Here is a 19,088-nt window from a genome sequence, read left to right as displayed (position 1 = left end):
ACTATCGTAATACTTTCGTCAGGCGAAATTTAAAAATGTGCAGCGCATCTCCCCTTTATTTTGGATCAGGTGAATAAGAAAAGCGTTCAGCAACCAAAGCACTCGAGCCGTGTGCCGTGTTCGCCGAACATAAAATGCTGAGTGGGTAGCGACCTTAAAACTCAAAAAGTTAGGAACATCGGAAGGCTTAAAAATTTTTGGATGTTTTTATATAACATAAAACTTGTAGTTAATTAGTGAGGCTGAAGACGATCTTATTGTCTATAAAGACGAGGTTAATTTGAGGGGTAAATGAAAGTAGCAAAAAGTATTGGCTAAGGTTTAGTTGAATTAAGTACTGTTTCGACCCGTAATTTGCTTAAAACCCCGCTCTTCCACGTCTAGGGTTGAACTGCTTTTACTTTTTAGTTTATTGAGCCTCAATTTAAACAATATTTATTATTACCCATACAGCGATCATTAAGTAAGCCATTCGATAATTAAGTAGTGGAGACGTGCGTGTTTGTTTACTAACACGAGATATATTGTAAGTTTCGCAACTAGGTCTACCATTATACAATAATGCTTTGGTATAATAAATGCTGACTAAGCGTAAAAGTAATAACAACAATAAGTAGACAATTGAGCCTTCAGGGATAGGTAGATCGTTACGGGAAGGCTTGCAGCTGATCTGATTGTGGCGCATGTTGTAGATTAAACGGCGGTGGTGTTGTTCTTCTATGAGCTTCTGGTCGTCGAGCGGTAGGGGAGTGGAGGTGAATTGATCACGTTGGGTCCACATTTCTCGAGATGATAAGCCTTGTGAGCGTAACCGTGAATTCAAATTGGCTACTGCTATGGCGAGTTGGGAGTTGGTAACGGTGGAACGGTCTCTGTCAAGCTTGAGGATTTCGTCTTCGAGTTCTTGAATTGACTTCTCCGCGACTGGATTCTTGTTGATGTTTTTCGCACGGCCTAGCTCAATAATGATTCTGTGTTGAGCCAAAACTGTGTCCTGGACAAGTTTTTGAAAGCCAGGAGCAGGGTCAGTACGAATGGTTGCAGAGGGACCGTCTAAAGGAATTAATCCAACACAAAGCTGAATCAGTCCATTACGTAAGTTAATGTGGTCCTCACTGTCTATGATACATGCAAGAGTGTATGATGTGACGGACTCTCGCAGGACAAGTATGAACTGTTTTTCACGTCGAAGAACATCACCGGCAAAGGATAATCCGATGGCTGGGGGAGGGTCGGATGTCGTGGATGGAGCTTCCAGAGAGCTGTGGTCAATCTTCTTGAGTGAGAAGCAGGTATGACAATTCTCACAGGTGGCACGGAGAGCTGAGTCAATATCGAGGGCGAAGAAATACCTTGAGAAGATTTTCTTCAGTTGAAACTGCGTGGGATGGACTAATTTGATGTGAAGGGCGGTGAGCAATCCAGGCAGGACCTTTCGTGGAACAACGATACGTTCTTTGACGGGGGCAAATGCTTCTTTGTGTGGAACAACTAACAAGCCATCTCGAGAGATTGTACAGTTCTGAATATAGCGTTTCGTGTCCTTAATGTTAGTCAGTTTCTTTGAAGGACGAGTACCCTGTTTAAGGTAGGCATGGCAACGTCGAAGGTCTTGGCAATCAGCTTGAAGTGAAATCCATGCAGGTCGATTGACAAATGGCATTTTGGAGGTTCCTGCTGTGATGTCATCAATGTTTATTTTCAATACCGAAGCGGATTGTAGATTGTTAACGAAGGAACAGATCTGGCAAGAAGTATCGAGGCATTCAGCTGCGTTGCGCGACTGGAAGTCTGATGGTACATTTGTGCTACCAGCCAGGTGTTGGAGCTGGGCGTTGAAACGACTGGCTGCAGAGAGAAAGGTGGTTAGGCGATTACTGTGGGAGAAGTTTCCTCTAAGTAGACGTTGATGTGCTTGAACACAGGGTTGGCTGTCGGTTAGTACAGAGACTTGATGCTTGGACTGTATGATGTACGGGCTGAAGTGGAGTAGAGACACAGCAATACTTAAGGCTTCGATTTCGCATGGGATCCATGAGATCTGACGTTCCTTCAACTTGGCACTGAAATATCCAGCAATCTTTAAGGAGCCGTTACGCTGTACGTACAGGGTTGAACCGATACCGGGAAGTTTTTCTGCACCATCTGTGACAATCCACAGTTGGTCATCTGGTTGAGGGATGGTGATTGAACGGTTGTTGTGTAGATGTAACTGGGAATCACGAAAAACTTGAAGGAGCTCATCGGTCCAGTTAAGAGCGTTGGTGGAGGCTTTGCCAGCAACTAATGACTCTAACGGTGCGAGGTAGGTCGAGCAATTTGGGATGACACGTGATAGAAACTTGTAGGCACCCAAATAGGATCGTAAGCCTTTAACTTTATCGGGGCGAGCACAGGTGGAGAGAGTAGAAATACGATGTGATGAGGCTTTCAAGGTTCCTTCTGACCATATCCAACCGAGAATGGTGGCGGACTTGGGAGCAATAACGGTCTTGCGAGCGGACAACGTTAGTTTGTTAGTGTTAAGTGCTGTCAATACTTTGCGCCAATTCGATAAAAGTTCTCTAGGTGTATTCCCTCCACAGTAAAGATCGTCGGCAACTTTGGCTACGTAGCCGTTCTCAATAAGTTCACCGAGGACGCGGGACATAAGCTCTTCTAATGCAGTTTCCGATCCAGGCATGCCCATCGCAGATCTGGCGTAGACACGGGTGCCACGAAAAGGTGTCGATATTCCACAATATTTAACAGAGTTCCTTGCAAGCGGAATTTGGTAGAATGCTTGGGTGAGGTCGGTTTGGATGATATACTTCCACTGGCCAATTGATTGGAGGGTTGCATTAACGTCAGGCATGAGGGCGGGTTGCGGTTTGGAGTATTGGGCTACTTCACCAAAGGAAGTAACAAGACGAAATCCACCTGAAGGTTTCTTCACGAGAAACGAAGGGTTAAGATACTCTGGAGTTATACCAAGATCCTCTGGTTTACGAAGGACCTGGAGTCTCTCTAACTCGTCACATTTAGCTTGGAGTTCGTGAAGTTTATCGTTTGAATACTGCGGAACCTTCCCTTTACGTTGAGGAGGTTCAACTGGACCCATATTGACAATTGCTTTGATTGGTCCACTGGCTCCGTTGTATCCTGGAAACGAGGGATCGAATACGGATGAAAATTCTTGATGAAGATCTTTGAAAGCAGACCGGACGTCGGGCGGGAGTTGGTTACTTTCATCGAGTAAGATGGTGTGTAATGGAGGTGTAGGTGTGATTGCTTCAAATGATTGGTCAGGGAGAGAAGATGGAACAGTTGGTGATGGATCTGATGCTGGGATGATCTGAGCAAACTGTTGGTTCTTGCGTAGCACTTTGGGTTGGTCCGTGGAATTAGGTATACGGATCTTGCCAGCTTTCGGGCGGGTGATCATAGGGGGCGGCCATGAAAGGTGTCGGTTGCTGCTATCGCCAGAGCGGGGCTCGAGGACTATGTCTTGTTCATCCCATTCCGGGGGTACAGTCATTTCTAAATACTCGTTGGGCCATACTGTGGTGGCTGGGGAACGGAGGATGTACGAGCTCGTTCTTTTAACATTAGCAGGGTGTTTGAAGGTACGTAGGTTGTTGTAAACGTAGGCTGACCCATCACTAAAGTTGACTTGTCTCTTTGAGGGTCTGAGCGTAATGTCGTGCTCACTAAGAAAAGGTATACCTGCAATAACATCTCCATCAAGGTTTTTAACAACTAGTGCTTCCAAAGAAAATGTTTTGTTATGGAATGTCAAGTTAATTCGAGTTTCACCAATTACTGAGAGTTCGGACTGACCATCCGCTTGGACAGCGCTCTGCGAACTTGGAGTTATGGGAGCGTGTATGAGGCGTGCCGTAGATTCACTGATCATGTTAGTTTCGGAGCCTGTGTCCAGTGTCGTAGAAATGTCATATTGTTTATATGTCATGTTAACAACAGGAGAGGATTTGATTTGGACACGTCTCGTTGATGATGGTAAGCTGATGGCTGCAACTTGGGACGGTAGGTCCTCAGCAGATTGGAGGTCAATTTCAGGTTGGTCATTCTCGTCAAGGGCAGCAATAAGGCGGGCTTTGGCCATGAATCTCCGGTCTTGGTCTGGGAGGAACTGACATTTGCTAAGGAAGTGGTTGGATGGCCGGTTCATGGACGAACATAGTGGGCATGATGCTTTGATGGAGGATGGTCGACGTGTTGACGATGAGGGTTGTTTTGAGCGATGGAACGATGAAGCTGAACGTAAGACTTTGGCTTCGTCATTAGACTGGATACTTTCGAGGAGGGAGTCCATTGCTTGCGATATTTCAGGTTTTATGGAAGCTAATGTTCGAGAGCGTAATTCTGTACCATATCTCTGTTTGACGAGAGTAGGTAAGTCCTTGTGTAGCAAATGGAGCCACTGTAAAACAATAAAGTTCTCAAGGGTTGGTGTTAATTCCTCTTCTTCTCCAATGGCTTCGCCATGGTGGGTTAATCCACTGTTCTCGTTCAAAAGACTGTCTTCAACAAAGGCCATTAAACGTTGAAAAAGGTCCTCTGGTCTTTCATCAGGTTTTAACTGGATGTTGATTAAGTCGATAAAGTGTGCACCGGTAGACTGAAAACCATAGTGGGCGCGGATGGATTGCCAGATTGATTCGACTGAGGTACTGTTTTTGACGATGGTGTTGCGCGAAATTATGGGGCAAAAATTTGCGATTTGTCCCAATAATAAATCTAGTTGGGCTACCTTCTGGGCAGCAGTTCTACGGTTGGGGACGTCTTCTGCATCATCTTGGAGGCCACGAAGGGGAGCTGCTCTGGTTTTCTTCAACCATGTTGTATTAGACAGTAGAAAGGTGGCGAAGCTAGCATCCAAAGATAAGGTGTACAGCAGATTTTGTCTCCAACTTTCAAACGAAGTTATAGTTTCATTGCGAGTGAGGCTCCACTGTTTAGGAGCTCTGTTGTTCGCCATGATGATTTAAAATGTTTGTTTGCATAAAAGCAGTGAGTCTTGAAGACGATGGTGTGAGTATGATTCGAATCTATCACCACGATAATTAAGTAGTGGAGACGTGCGTGTTTGTTTACTAACACGAGATATATTGTAAGTTTCGCAACTAGGTCTACCATTATACAATAATGCTTTGGTATAATAAATGCTGACTAAGCGTAAAAGTAATAACAACAATAATGGCGGATAAGCCGCGAGCAAACTATAAACGATAATATTGGCGATTAAAGATACAATCGGCAGGCGGTTATTGAAAGGTTTTGTGATTCAAATTGTCATACCCGCACTGAGGAAACTAAAGTGCTAGGCTTTAGAGGGCTGAAATATCATTAACCACCCAGGTTATAGGGTATTATTATCCATATAGCGGTCATTAAGTAAGCCATTACAGATTCGGACGGTGGGTGGTATTGAAAGGTTCTATGACTCAAATAGTCATACCCGCGCTGAGAAAAGTAAGGCGTCGTGCTTCAGAGGGCTGAAATATCATTAACCGCCCTGGTTATAGGGCGATAACATAATTTGCAGCCCGCTCGGAACTTTATTGAAGTAGTTGCATTGAAGTGGTGAAACTAAACCGACGTCAGAAAAAAACACTTTTTGTTCATTTGCGGCCCGCTCGCAAGGGTACTCAAAACTTGTTGAAGTCATTGTATTGAAGCGAAAAGACTTGGCTGACGCTAGAAAAAAACGTTGTTTGAATTTCCGATATGGATAATAATAGTAATAGCGTAAAGTTTTCGTTTGTTGTTGTTACTAATTCTGCTCTTGCAGTTTGATTATTAGCCCTCTAGTGCCATTTGACACAGTCCCAAATGACACTATCGGGTGGATAATCAAACTGCGCGGGCAGAAAATAACAACAACTACCTCAAACTGAACGCTATTGTTGTATTGCAAAAGAAGAAAGAGTGTAAATCATTCATTTTCCAATAATTGTCAAAAGCTGCTTAAAAGAGGACTGCAAATATTCCAACTGTCAATTATTGTTATCATATATTTCGATTGTTGTAAACTGTAAATAGTTCTGAAATAAACGAATACAATCTTGATAAATAAAATTATTAAATGTTTAGGATGGCTATGTAGTAGGTAACCTAATGTAACGAAACAAATTTGAAATGATTGTTTTGCTGCTTTAGTCAAAACAATCACCCCTAATCAACCCCAACGCAGAAATATGTAATTTTAAGCTGAGCTACCTGCTCAGTAATTGCCATTCGTAATTGCCTCCCAGATATACCCAGTTATGGATGGTCACTGTACAACCAAGGATTTATTATACACTGGATATACAAGTAACAGATTTTTGCCGATTTCTCTTGTACTAGCTATGTCCGCAGTAATGATATTATTGTTCACTCTCCTTCCCTCATTAAATGATTTTTCGAAGCATTTTTATTGCATTTCTTATCGAAAATCACTCATCCAATTCCCAAAAGAGACTTAAAACCTTCCTGTGAGAGTTATGACGTTTCAAGCTGTGAGAAAGATGCAAAAGACGTGTTGTGTATAAGAAATTGAATGTTGACACCGGAAATTTTCAAACTTCAACATAAAAAAACAACCTTGCCACCACGTGCCACCAAAAGATTTTCATACCACAGTGGAACCAAGACACTCAAGTCTTATGTTAGTTAATTTCAGCTCTTCCGGGGACAGTTTTGGAAAGATATTTCCGATTGAAAATTTCGTGTCACTATAAGCATTTTGTCTGAATTTCTTGTCTAATGATGATTTTCTCACACTAAATTTCACAAATGTATCCGGCTTGGTATGCTAGCCTTATTTTCAATTTTTTTTTTCTGCAAATGTACAAAAAGAAAGAGCTAGAGAACTTTTAAAAAATAAGACTGATAAACATTTTTTTAAATCAGACATCTTCGAGCCGCCGTGACGGTTGTCCTTTGCGGACAAAGCTAGAGCATCAATTGTTTTCTGAAAAAATGGGAATACAATGATCGCTCTCCATCGTTTTATGAGTCGTTTATCCAGTGTATAATAAATCTTTGGTACAACTACCAAGTCCGTAAATTTCGTAACTTCGCATCTTAGTTGCATTTTAATTACAAATCTGTGAACAATAAAAATCCTTTTCACGAGGGAAATTATGTCTTGTCTATTTTCCTAATGAAATTATGTTTTATTTGTATTTTCCTGACTTCTGTTTTTATCCCTAAGATCGAACTAGACTGGACCATTTTCAAATCTCCAAAAACTTCTTTAATTTCTTGGTGATGGTGGATTAATTTCACAACATCGAATATCATAACGATATTTGTTGAGATCTCTGTTTCCCAATGGGCACAAACGTCTTTTGGACGTCTAATGTACGTTTCTAGGACGTCTAAAGGTCTTAAAGCCGTCCATTGAATGTCCATAAGACGTAGCGTGCCCATAGGGTTCGTTTCAATTGAAAATATGCAAGATAGTAATTGGTAGCACAGCTCATAGCATGTCGGTCAAGGTAAGCTGCATTGCCATCACCATCATCGTTGAAACCTGAAATTAAAAGAAAATTTAAGACAACCCTGTTTCACAGCTCCGGTGGAATTCTTCCAAATTGGGATAGAAATTCTATTGTTCCCAGGTCAAAAAATCCAATGCAGATGATTTTGGGGTGCAATTTTTAAACATTGAATTTCAAGTGCGGATTAAATTAAATTAAATATCTCAGTGGGAATGAACTTCCAGGGTATTTTCCTACCGGGGATGGAATATTTGCCAAATTTTTAAGTGGGGCTTTGGTCCCAGCAGATCTGTTGTTTTAAGATGACAAAGGAACAAACAGAAAAAAAATCACTTGCTGATTATCATGTCTAGATGCCTTAGGCTTGCCCAGCTGACACACAACGTTGTTTCAACATTCATCTAACGTTAAATGGACGTTTTAAGCATAAAATTGACGTTGAAAGAACGTTGTGTTCACGAGTGACATGTTAGATAGTATCAGTTATTTAAAAAATGTTGGAAATCACTTTAAAGGCTGAAACATTGTGATTTTTGCCAATATTTGTGTCAGCTTTTGTTAAACATGAAATTGCTCCATGATGTAAATCAAGGGTATCTCTAGGGCTTTCGTAGAGACGCTAAAAGGGGCTCTAAATCTTAAAGAAACTGTTGCTCATATACAAATCAAAAGGTCCCAGTTATAAGTAGAGTCTGTTAAATGACGCGCCTTACGCGCCCACGCACCTTCCATTTATTGACGCGCCCACGCGCCCACGCGCCTTACGTGCGTATTACTACCTTAATCAGACAAATTAATTTGGAAATTAATACTACTTGACAAAGCTTACCATGCATCTTTAAATCAATAGTTTTAAAACTATGCTTACGCATCAGCCCTATCTGACCAATAATAATGTAATGCCTATGTATACTTATTCTTCAAAAAGAAGTAAACTATTTTTGACAAAAGCTTCGACATCACATAATTAAAGAAAAATTGTTAGGAATTATTGGAGATTCAGATTGAAGGAAACTAATTGAAAGTTTTGTTACGAAAATGATGCTTGTAAAAACAAGTATGCTATGTTTGATTTATGAAAAAAGTTATTACCGAAAGCTAAATTCCCTTAAATCGAAAGTTATTGATTGGTTTCTTATAAAGACGACGCTTATAAGAAAAATAAATATGCCCACGTTAAGCACAGTCCCTTACTTGCTTTGAAAATACTGCTTACCGAAAGGCTAATCCCCTCAAATTAAAAGTTATTGATTGGTTTCTTATAAAGAAGATGCTTATAAGAAAAATAAATATGCTGATATTAAACACAATTCCTTATTTGCTTTGAAAAGGACTAATAGCGAGGTTAAATATCGGGTTTGCTCTAGAACACGTTTCCGTTCACTTTCTCGTTCTAGAGCAAATCCGATATTTTTGCCCGGGGGGTGTGTCTGCCTAGCTTTAGGATTAGCCTGTAGAAAAGTGCCGTAGCGCGAACGAAGACTTCAAAAATTCGTCCGTCGTCCTGAGTTATCTACTGATACTTAACCTCAGGGCGCGTCGGTAATAAGGCAAGTAAGAAAGGCGCGTCAAAAATTTAGGGCACATCGATAATAAGGCGCGTAAGAGGGTGCGCCAAAACTTAAAGGCGTATCGAAATTCAGGCGCGTAGGGTGCGTAGGGCGCGTGGGTGCGTAAGGCGCGTAAGGCGCGTCATTTAACAGACTCTTATAAGTAATAAGTGATTTTGAAACCAAAGTGTCACCATCGCTTACAGTATCATTGAAATTTGAAATTTTCAGTTAATCAAAGCAATTATCTCGATTGATTGATTTTATGAAGTAGCTGTACTGTTTTTGTCAAATTTGGTTCTTACTGATAATTTGCGGTGAAGCTTAAATGAATTTCTTTCTATTTTTTGGAAAATTTGACCTAAATTCAGATTTTAAAATCGATGATCCACGCGACACGAGGACATAAATAACAAATTCTTAAAATTTCCGAGTTGAACATTTTATACAAAAAAGGTCTTCAGAAAATACTCCAAACCCTTTCCTTATATCTCCCTGCGAATAACTGATTATTTACTCTTTCTTTATACCTGTTTTATCCCAGCAGCTGAAAGTAAAGTGCTTTTGTGGCAGTTTGAAAATGTGATGTAGAACAAACGGAAAGCCGAAAATATAATCAATCTGAATGTCTAAGACAGGAGGATTCACTGGTTTTTATGTAAATTATTGCTTAAAAGTAATGCAAATCGACTGTTAGACTGACTTGAGCAGCGAAAATATTTCAAATTCAAAATGTCTGCCGTTCCGAAAACGTGACTTTGTTTACTTAGCCTGTACCACACTGGCTACGGGCGTATTTTTTATATTTTCTTTTCGGTCAGCGAAGAAGAGTTTGGTACATGCTAACGTTTACTAACTTACCTGCATTTCTCATGATCCAAAATTCATTCGCGCTTCAATAAAAATGAAAAATACGTCCGCCACGCATGCCAAAAGAGAAACGCTGTAAAAATTTTGACCGGGTAGCAATTGTCACGGGACATCATTTTAGCCAGAACATACGATACTGACAAACAAAAAAACGCGCAAAAATTCGAGATGCGTGTCCAATATTCTATCGTGAAGCAATGACTGCCATCCTCGCTCGCCCTCAGGCTCGCTGCGGTGGCAATTAGTCGTCTAGCATCGTAAATTTGACTTACACATCAAAAAAAGATATTTGTATTATTTTAGCTGCTGAATCTTTCCGAGAGGTATACACAAAATGGAATGATGACGGAAACGCCGGCCTTGTTTATTTGGACAGGCACGACGTTCGATGCAAAGATGGCCAATACATCAAATACACGAAATTAGAAAGAAGAAAGGCAGGCTGGTTCAATTATCAAATACGTTATAAGTATATATGTTGTCAAACGATGGCTTCATGTTCAAGTGTTACTCATTCGACTAAGGACGAATATAATGGTGGTGGTGAAGGAAACGCCAGATTCTTAGATCGTCATTCAGTCAATTGCGGCAAAAATGGTTAGTATAAGAAAATTACCATGACAAATTTATAAAAGAAATTGAAGCACAGATGATAATAATAATGGAGAAAAAGGGAACGTTTATTCAATGAAAATTTCCCTTGAAAATCAAATTGAAGAGCATCATTTGTATTTGTAAGATTTGTAAATAAAAAGTAGAGAGTGATAAAATTCTCATCGTCCGTCTCCACAGGTTGAATTTCAGAGAAAGCTAAACTATACATATGGTTTCTTCGGAACGTAAATTTCTCTATATAAAGAGTTAATTTCGGTTTTAACTCGTCATCGTGAAAATTCCGGTAGCCTTTATTACTGTTATAATTAAGATTAACTTTGTAAAACTTTATATTATTCCAATTCCACAACTTTGCAACAGGTCAAACTTGTGAGAAATGGCGACAATATTCGATACGATTATACATGCTGCGAAACAACTGACCCCACTTCACTCACCACATCATGTAAAGACACAGATACAGGTATAAAGAAAGAGTAAATAATCAGTTATTCGCAGGGAGATATAAGGAAAGGGTTTGGAGTATTTTCTGAAGACCTTTTTTGTATAAAATGTTCAACTCGGAAATTTTAAGAATTTGTTATTTATGTCCTCGTGTCGCGTGGATCATCGATTTTAAAATCTGAATTTAGGTCAAATTTTCCAAAAAATAGAAAGAAATTCATTTAAGCTTCACCGCAAATTATCAGTAAGAACCAAATTTGACAAAAACAGTACAGCTACTTCATAAAATCAATCAATCGAGATAATTGCTTTGATTAACTGAAAATTTCAAATTTCAATGATACTGTAAGCGATGGTGACACTTTGGTTTCAAAATCACTTATTACTTATAAGAGTCTGTTAAATGACGCGCCTTACGCGCCTTACGCACCCACGCGCCCTACGCACCCTACGCGCCTGAATTTCGATACGCCTTTAAGTTTTGGCGCACCCTCTTACGCGCCTTATTATCGATGTGCCCTAAATTTTTGACGCGCCTTTCTTACTTGCCTTATTACCGACGCGCCCTGAGGTTAAGTATCAGTAGATAACTCAGGACGACGGACGAATTTTTGAAGTCTTCGTTCGCGCTACGGCACTTTTCATGCGCTGTAGATTGTTTTCTTGAAATATGTTACCGCTTGCTTCTTCCAGAAATCAAAGCTAAAGTATCGTTTGAAAATTCAAGTGATTTTTTTAATTTGCTTCAAATAAGTGGATCAATGGAAATTGTATTTGAAAACAACAATATGAAAAGTAATGCTTTTCGACTGCTGGATGAAATTAGAGAACCAGTATGGTCAAAAATCATTGAAAATTGTGGTACGTTTACCAGAAGAAATGGTGACGCAGAGTTCCAAGAAATTTTTGCAATTGATATTTATAAGAAATTATCAGAAGCAGAAAGACTCGTTTTTGAAACAAGTTATACAATTCAAGGTACTTGTAATAGTTGTGGTAGTGAGAAGGAACACAGAGAAACAGGTAACATCGTTAGCATTATTTCACACAATATGTATCCAGAGATTGTAAAAGATTCTTAACCCTTTCAGTCCCACGCAACCGCACTGCGGTCCCTTTGGACCCGTCGTTTTTTCCCAGAGGACTGCATAGCGGTCCCTAATTTACTTTTCAAATTGTGATGTTTTGGCGGGAAATAAAGAGATGTCTTTAAACAGCTTTCAAAGAAGATAAGATAGCGCGTCGTGTGCAAAAGACCGCGTAAAAAAAGCTTGTTCGAGTAAGAAGTTTTGTTTACAAAAGTATTTACAAAAATTTTTGCAAGCAAAATCTGTAAGGCCGAAAATGGGATTTTTTCCAACTTCTATCAATCATTATGATTTTTCTAAGAGGGCTAATCAAACAATTCTTTTTTCAGTTAGTAGATACTGTTGTGCTAAACATTTATCAGAAGAATGAATGGGTTTAATCATTTTTTCATAAAAGAAATTACCATTGAATGGCAAAAAATTGCTGTTTTCAAATTTTTTCTGCCTTTCTCTGGTCACGTGACACGCTGATGATGTCATTTTGCAATTTCTTTTCTATCAAAATGATTCTCATACTATAAGTTAAAAAGGGTGAAAACTTGAGAGGACTAAGTTTAGTGATTCCAGAGATATTGAAGCATGAGTAAATGCATTCAAAAAATCATTTTACGGCTCTGGGAAAGTAGCTGTGAAAACTCTGGGACTGAAAGGGTTTAATTACATCATTACTATCAGTCGTGTTCAGACCTGAAAGTTTAAGTTTAAGGCTTAAGTAGTACTAAGTTGATATGGGAATTAAGAAATGCAACGACTTAATTTCTATTTCATCTTTTAGATAAATTACATAAGAGAGGAAAAAGGAATCCCCTTCGTTTTTGATGCGGAGTATGGGTCCATCGATCTATGATATTCTCATTAAAAGCCCATTAACTGCCTAAATTGCTAGAGACGTTCCGAGCGTCTCTAAGTCATAAATTTCACGTTCTCCTTTCATAATTTACAAAAGGAGCATGCTTCTCACTTGCGAATTCTGATTTTGTCTATTCAGAAAACTGTCACGAAATCGTAAAAACGTTTTTTTTTAAACCAGAGGGTGATTCCTTTTTAAACTTTGGTTTAACTAATGAGGAGCGTGCAGTTAAATACAAAAGGAATATAAAAGAGGCATGCGGACATAATTACTTTAAACCTAGGTCTGAACACGGCCTCTTTTACGAGACTTTGTACTGATTATGACGTCACATTTTTTTTAATAGGGAAATCAGTTTGTGATAAAAACGGTATTTTGGAAATTTGATATTCGCCACTGTAATTTATGAAGCTCTATGAGAAAGATTAAGCGTTTTGATATGGATTTATTCTAGAGAAAGAGATTTTGTAAGCCAAAGGCTTTTTTAGTGTCAATTCACTTAAGTTCCTTTACAATAAATTACAAGATTATCATATGGATTAAAGATTTGATTTATCTGGTTGATTTGAGTTGATTTATCTGGTTGACTTGTTTTTTTTATTTTGTGATTTTTTGAATTTATTTATGGTTGTGGAATTATCTATGGTTGTGGTGTAAACTAAAGACAAAGACAAAGATAAAGGAAAGGCAAAGACAAAGACAAAGAATCACTACGACATTTGTTCTAAATTCTGTTGTTTTTGATTGTCTGTTACTCCGTCTGGGAAATCGAGTCTGGAATTCCAGCCCCACGTGTTTGTATTCCAGAAAATTCACATTTGAGGACAACCCACGCTTGTTTCTCGTAATCATACCTGGTTCCATAATTCTTCCGGGATCTTGTCCACGTTTCCTAGTTTGCACGCCTGTTTCCGTCCGTATCCTTACCTTACCGGGAGACTCCATATTGATTTCTAACCATATCGAATTTTTCTACTGAAAATTGAGTTATTCGAGGATAACCTACGTTTGATCCTTAAATTCTGCAATTTGGAAAAATTGTGCATTGCCATCGGAAAAACAGAAATTCAACAAAGCCTACATATTGTTTGTCGAATTGACGCCCCTTTTCCGTGTTTGTACCGGTAAAATTGTGAACCTTACCGTATTCTCGAGATTTCTGTACACCACAATTTTCCGTCTGAAAATTTGAGTTTTCACCGTTTCCGCAAACTTACCTTACCGCATTCCGAAAATCCCGCTTGTTTTCAGTTTCAACTTCTAAAGTTTGAGTAACCACCCTGTCAAGTTCTTACCGTATTCAGGAATACCGCATTCTGTCTGTTCCCATTCCGAACGTTTGAATTTTTCCTTATTTGTAACTCCCGTTTCGTATCGTTGTTCCGCATATACCGCATTTACCGCATACTTTGAAATCGCAATCTATCACGGGCTTACTTATCAATGGCTTTACGCATCTGCATATCAAAATTATCGTATCAAACTGCATCTAACTATCATATCAAAATGTCTCATAACGATAGAGCCAGAGAAATCCAATTGAATAAGGAAATCTCTCAGACAATCCGTAAACGAAACGGCGCTAAACATCGAATCACAAAAATGATTCCTGAAATCCTGGGGCTTATAGACGAAAGGGGGAGTAGAACTGAAATCCGTTTCCTGGGAACGACTCTTGATGAAACCCTCAAAGGCGCTATCAATCATTATGAAGCGTTAATGCTTATTTTACCTGAAGGAGATTCTCGATTCGGCGATGAATGGATCGATGAACTCGCTCTCGTAAATTCTTGTTTCGGAAGAATCGAACGTTATCTTGATAGCCGTCAGGATTATCCGCCATCATCGTTACTATCTTCCAAAAAGCGCAAAGATATTCAAAAGTGGCGTGAAAAATCACGTGACCAGGAGGGATCTGGCTCTGGCTCTGGCTCTAATCCTTCAATGAGCGACATGTGCGGTGCGTTCTTTAAACTATACGTAAATGAATCACAATTACTCGGAGAATTGCGTTCCTTACCTGACCCCGCGTCTCAAAATGAGGGTATTGAATCGCCACAATGGCCAATAATATAGAGCGCAAGCGAAATTCGATCAGTACAAATGGATATCAATCACACAAATACCGAAACTCGATCATTACAAAATCTAAGCGACAGCACAAGCAATACTCACGCAATTCAAAACCATACGGAACTTATCGAGACCTCGATACAGGATTATACTGAACCCATCGTTACCTCAACGCATGATACAAAATAATACGCAAACTAACATCAACCCTTTTGCTATCGCCAGTACAAGCCAACACGGTGGTGCGCGCACCCGCCATCCAATACCACCCGATACCTGAATAGTCCCGTATCACCCATGAAAAACTTAGTCGAAACCTATTTGAATCCTAATACCGATGAATTTACTCCGAAATTACCAAGAAATCCGGGTTACCAATCAAACTTCAACGATCAATTACAAAGTACCTACACAATACCAAACGTGTCTACCGTATTTCCAACCTTAATTCTTTCCGACGATGAATTAAATCTTCCTAATCTAAACCCAACCGTTTGTTTGTCGACAACATTACCAATTCCTCATGCAAATGTTGCTTCAAAAATGGCATTGTCTCTGCATGGTAATGTCACCCAAATGATCAAGCCTCCTCAGGCTACGTACACTCAACTGACTTTAACTCCGCATGTTACTGTCCAACAAATATTACCTCGTCAGGCTAATGTTATCTCAAAGACATTGAATCCCCTCGTGAGTGTCAAACCTTCAAAGACATTGATTCCTCAAATGAATGTCTACACTTTAACGGCATTAGATCCCTTCGTGAATGCCAACCCTTCTACGACATTGAATCCCCTTATGAATGTCAACACTTCAACGGCATTAGATCCCTTCGTGAATGCCAACCCTTCTACGACATTGAATCCCCTCGTGAATGTCAACCCCTCAACAACATTGCCTCCTCAGATGAAAAATGTTATCACTTCATCTTTACAAACCGAAGCTTCAAAGAGATCTCTCAAATCAGTGCAGTTTGTTGATTCAAATCGCCCGATTCAAGGCACTCATCCCATCGCGGAATGCAGATCTCTAGACCAATGGATAGATGAATTAGATCCAAATAATTTGACCATCCCGGATACCAATCATTCCAGGAATATACAAATGGAGCTACTCATTCAACAAAGGTTACCAGACAAGAGTTGATAGTGTTTGCAGGAGAAACTGACAAATGGATCGAATTCGTATCAAAGTTCTATGACATAGTCCATAAGCAACCATATCTCGACTCCATCCAAAAGCACACTTACTTGTGTCTGAAATCGCCCTGAAATCGATTGAAGGTTTCACCAATGATGATCAAGGTTATGTCAGTTCCTTAAAGAAACTGAAGTACCTATATTTGGAAACAATGTGGTCGTTGCTCAATCTGTGATCGAAAGGATAACTAAACACAAACAAGTCCACGATTCTGATCCGAAGGCTCTTGCAAACCTGTATTTCGAAATCTCGACTTGTCTAAACACACCCACACTGCTAAAGATGAACTATGTTGCTGATATCTACCACGTCAGACCTTGTTGAAGCTTCCTGTCTACCTCAAAAGGAAATGGTCTGAATACTCACTTATATTGCGAAGGAACCAAAACCCAATCTGTATCATCTTGAAAAGTGGCTGCAAGATAGAGTCATGGTAGCTAGGGATCCATACCTTAACAACGACGGCTACAAAAAACTGTCAAACATGCACAACCAAACTTCTCCTGAGGATGATTCTCAAGAGCAGAAACGCCGTTGTTCCTTATGCAACAAAGATCATTGGTTACATCGCTGTCCCATATACAAATCCAAAGATGACACAGAAAAGGTTTCTTTCGTTAGAAAGAAAAGGTTATGCTTCAATTGTCTCAGCCCGAAACACAACGTTAAAGCTTGCAAGTCAAAAAAGCATTGCTTCATTGATGGATGCAAGATTAGACATCATACAACCCTGCACCAAGGTCTAAAGAAAGGCCCAGAAAGCCATACAAGTCTCCTCAACCAAAGCTTAAATCTTCCACAAAAAAGGAGCAACAGAACTCTCCAAAGGCTGACGAGGCAAAATCTGAAGATCCTTCAATCCCAGCAGCCAACTTACCTGATGGGGAGAAGATCGAAACCACCATAAATAGAATAGTAAAAGGAAGAAGTCATGTCTAACTGCAGGTTGTCCCTGTTCGGGTGAAGAATGTTCGGGGTATGTGGGTTGATACATACGCCATGCTAGATACTGGCAGCCAATGTACCCTTATTACCAAATCACTTTGCAATGAACTAAATCTTCAAGGAAGAAAGACCAAAATCAACTTTGGTACAATCAGAGATAGTACCATTTTACCGACAAAGCTGGTTGATCTTACCATCGCAGCTGTTGACGGCAGTTATCAGACTAAAGTGAAAAATGTGTACTCCCTCAATGATTCGGATTTCAATGTACCAGGACAAGAAGTTCTGGTAACAACTGATTCTAGCTGGGATTACATCAGAGATCTCGGTCTTCAAGATATCGACAGCAACCAAGTACAACTACTGATTGGTGCTGATGTTCCAGATGTTCTCATCAGCTATGATTTCAGGAAGTCAAAGAAAGGCTACCCAGATGCTTCAAAGACTCGACTCGGTTGGAATCTGCTTGGAGTGTACGATGGTACTTCATGGTACACCCACCAATCCCAGAAAACGGAATTACTCAGTTTCAAGCAATTTAGGGGTCAAAGTAATCAAAAATTTTGTATAACGCCTAAAATGCCTCAATTTCGCCCAATAAATAAGAATAAAATAATAAAAATTTGATTCTCAAAGTGCCAAAGTAATAAGAACAACTGAGCCTCTGAACATTTTATTGGTTCTTATAAAAAGTGTAAATACAAAACAGCAACACTGATGTAAAAAAGTTTTCAAATGCCATCTTGAGATTGTGATTGACTACTTCGCACGTCCAATTAACGTTTCTTGTTGTATTTCCAACAATTGCGAAGTTCAAAGTAGTAAAATTTAAAAAATCATTGCGCAAACCACGTGTCATTAAAGCGAACAATTAATCACGTGTCCAAAACAAATTTGTAAAACAAAAGTGACCCTTGGAGAGACTTTTTTACAATCTTTTTCACTCTAAATCAAAGACTAATTTAAAACCCATTTTTGCCTAATTGCCCCCCTCCTCCAAATTTCTTTTTATTTCCCTTACTTGAAAAAAGCCCATCAGCCCAATAGCCCATAATTGGACCAAAAACCCCCTTATTTTGGAATTTTCACTACATTTGAAGAATGTTTTGTTTAATCTTCGTATTCTACAGTTGATTATCAGGTCACTTTTAGCCCCAATAGCCCATAATTGGGCTCTTCATTCAATTCTACACTATTTCATTGTGTTGTATGCATAATTTCGTTGGAATTGGACGACATTAACTTATTCTTTCGAAAATTTGCCTCTGGGACGCACATGGGGCACACAAAGCTGTAAAAGGTTAAAGTGACATCCAAAAAATACACTAAAACATATCCGCATGGACAAAACTAGCCCTGAAACCTAAACGAAAAAACCCGTTTACTGAATTCGATCCCTCCGATTTTTGTGATTGCGATTGCGATGAGTTTAGCAACGGATTTTCTCTTATCGTATTTTGCTTGGTTTGAAAATCTCGAAAAAGCAATTTTTTCACTTCTGGATCGAAGAACTGAGAACTCTCACACCTCATGGATTGAACCAAGAACTCAATCTTCTCCATACGAGCACCCAAGTCTGATTTACACGTTCATTTTAGACTAAATTCAACTTATCAGATGGCCCTATTTACACTAACCCATCTTCAACCCGAAATCGCCTAAAAATGACATATTTGTTCAGATTGACGTCAAATAAATTTCTTTTTTATCCGACGCGCGTAAATAGCGAAATTTGATTGGCTTCTTTCCTGTCCAATATTTTCGAATATATAGCTTCTATCATGGAGGCTACATATTTCAAAAATTCACGTCACACAACGAGTTCAATGACAATTGAGCATCATCTTTTTGACGTTACGTCACAAAATGAAAATAAGACTTTTGAATAAAAAACTACAAAGAAACCAGATTTACAAGCATATAAATTGGAATTATGTTTGAAAACGAGAAATATTTTAGCAAT

At 39.3% G+C, this 19,088-nt stretch overlaps 1 protein-coding gene across 1 annotated transcript; it reads right to left on the bottom strand.

Moving 5' to 3' along the window:
• Positions 1 to 424: 424 nt before the first annotated feature.
• Positions 425 to 5,104, bottom strand: LOC136820169 (uncharacterized). Its single transcript, XM_067076404.1, has one exon. The coding sequence runs from the start codon at positions 4,979 to 4,981 to the stop codon at positions 425 to 427; it is 4,557 nt and encodes a 1,518-aa protein (XP_066932505.1). The 5' UTR covers positions 4,982 to 5,104.
• Positions 5,105 to 19,088: the final 13,984 nt, after the last annotated feature.

The sequence above is a fragment of the Clytia hemisphaerica genome, unplaced genomic scaffold, assembly GCF_902728285.1.
Source record: "Clytia hemisphaerica strain Z4C2 unplaced genomic scaffold, Clytia hemisphaerica genome assembly, whole genome shotgun sequence".
Lineage (NCBI taxonomy): Eukaryota > Metazoa > Cnidaria > Hydrozoa > Leptothecata > Clytiidae > Clytia > Clytia hemisphaerica.
This window is presented reverse-complemented; position numbering and strand designations above follow the sequence as displayed.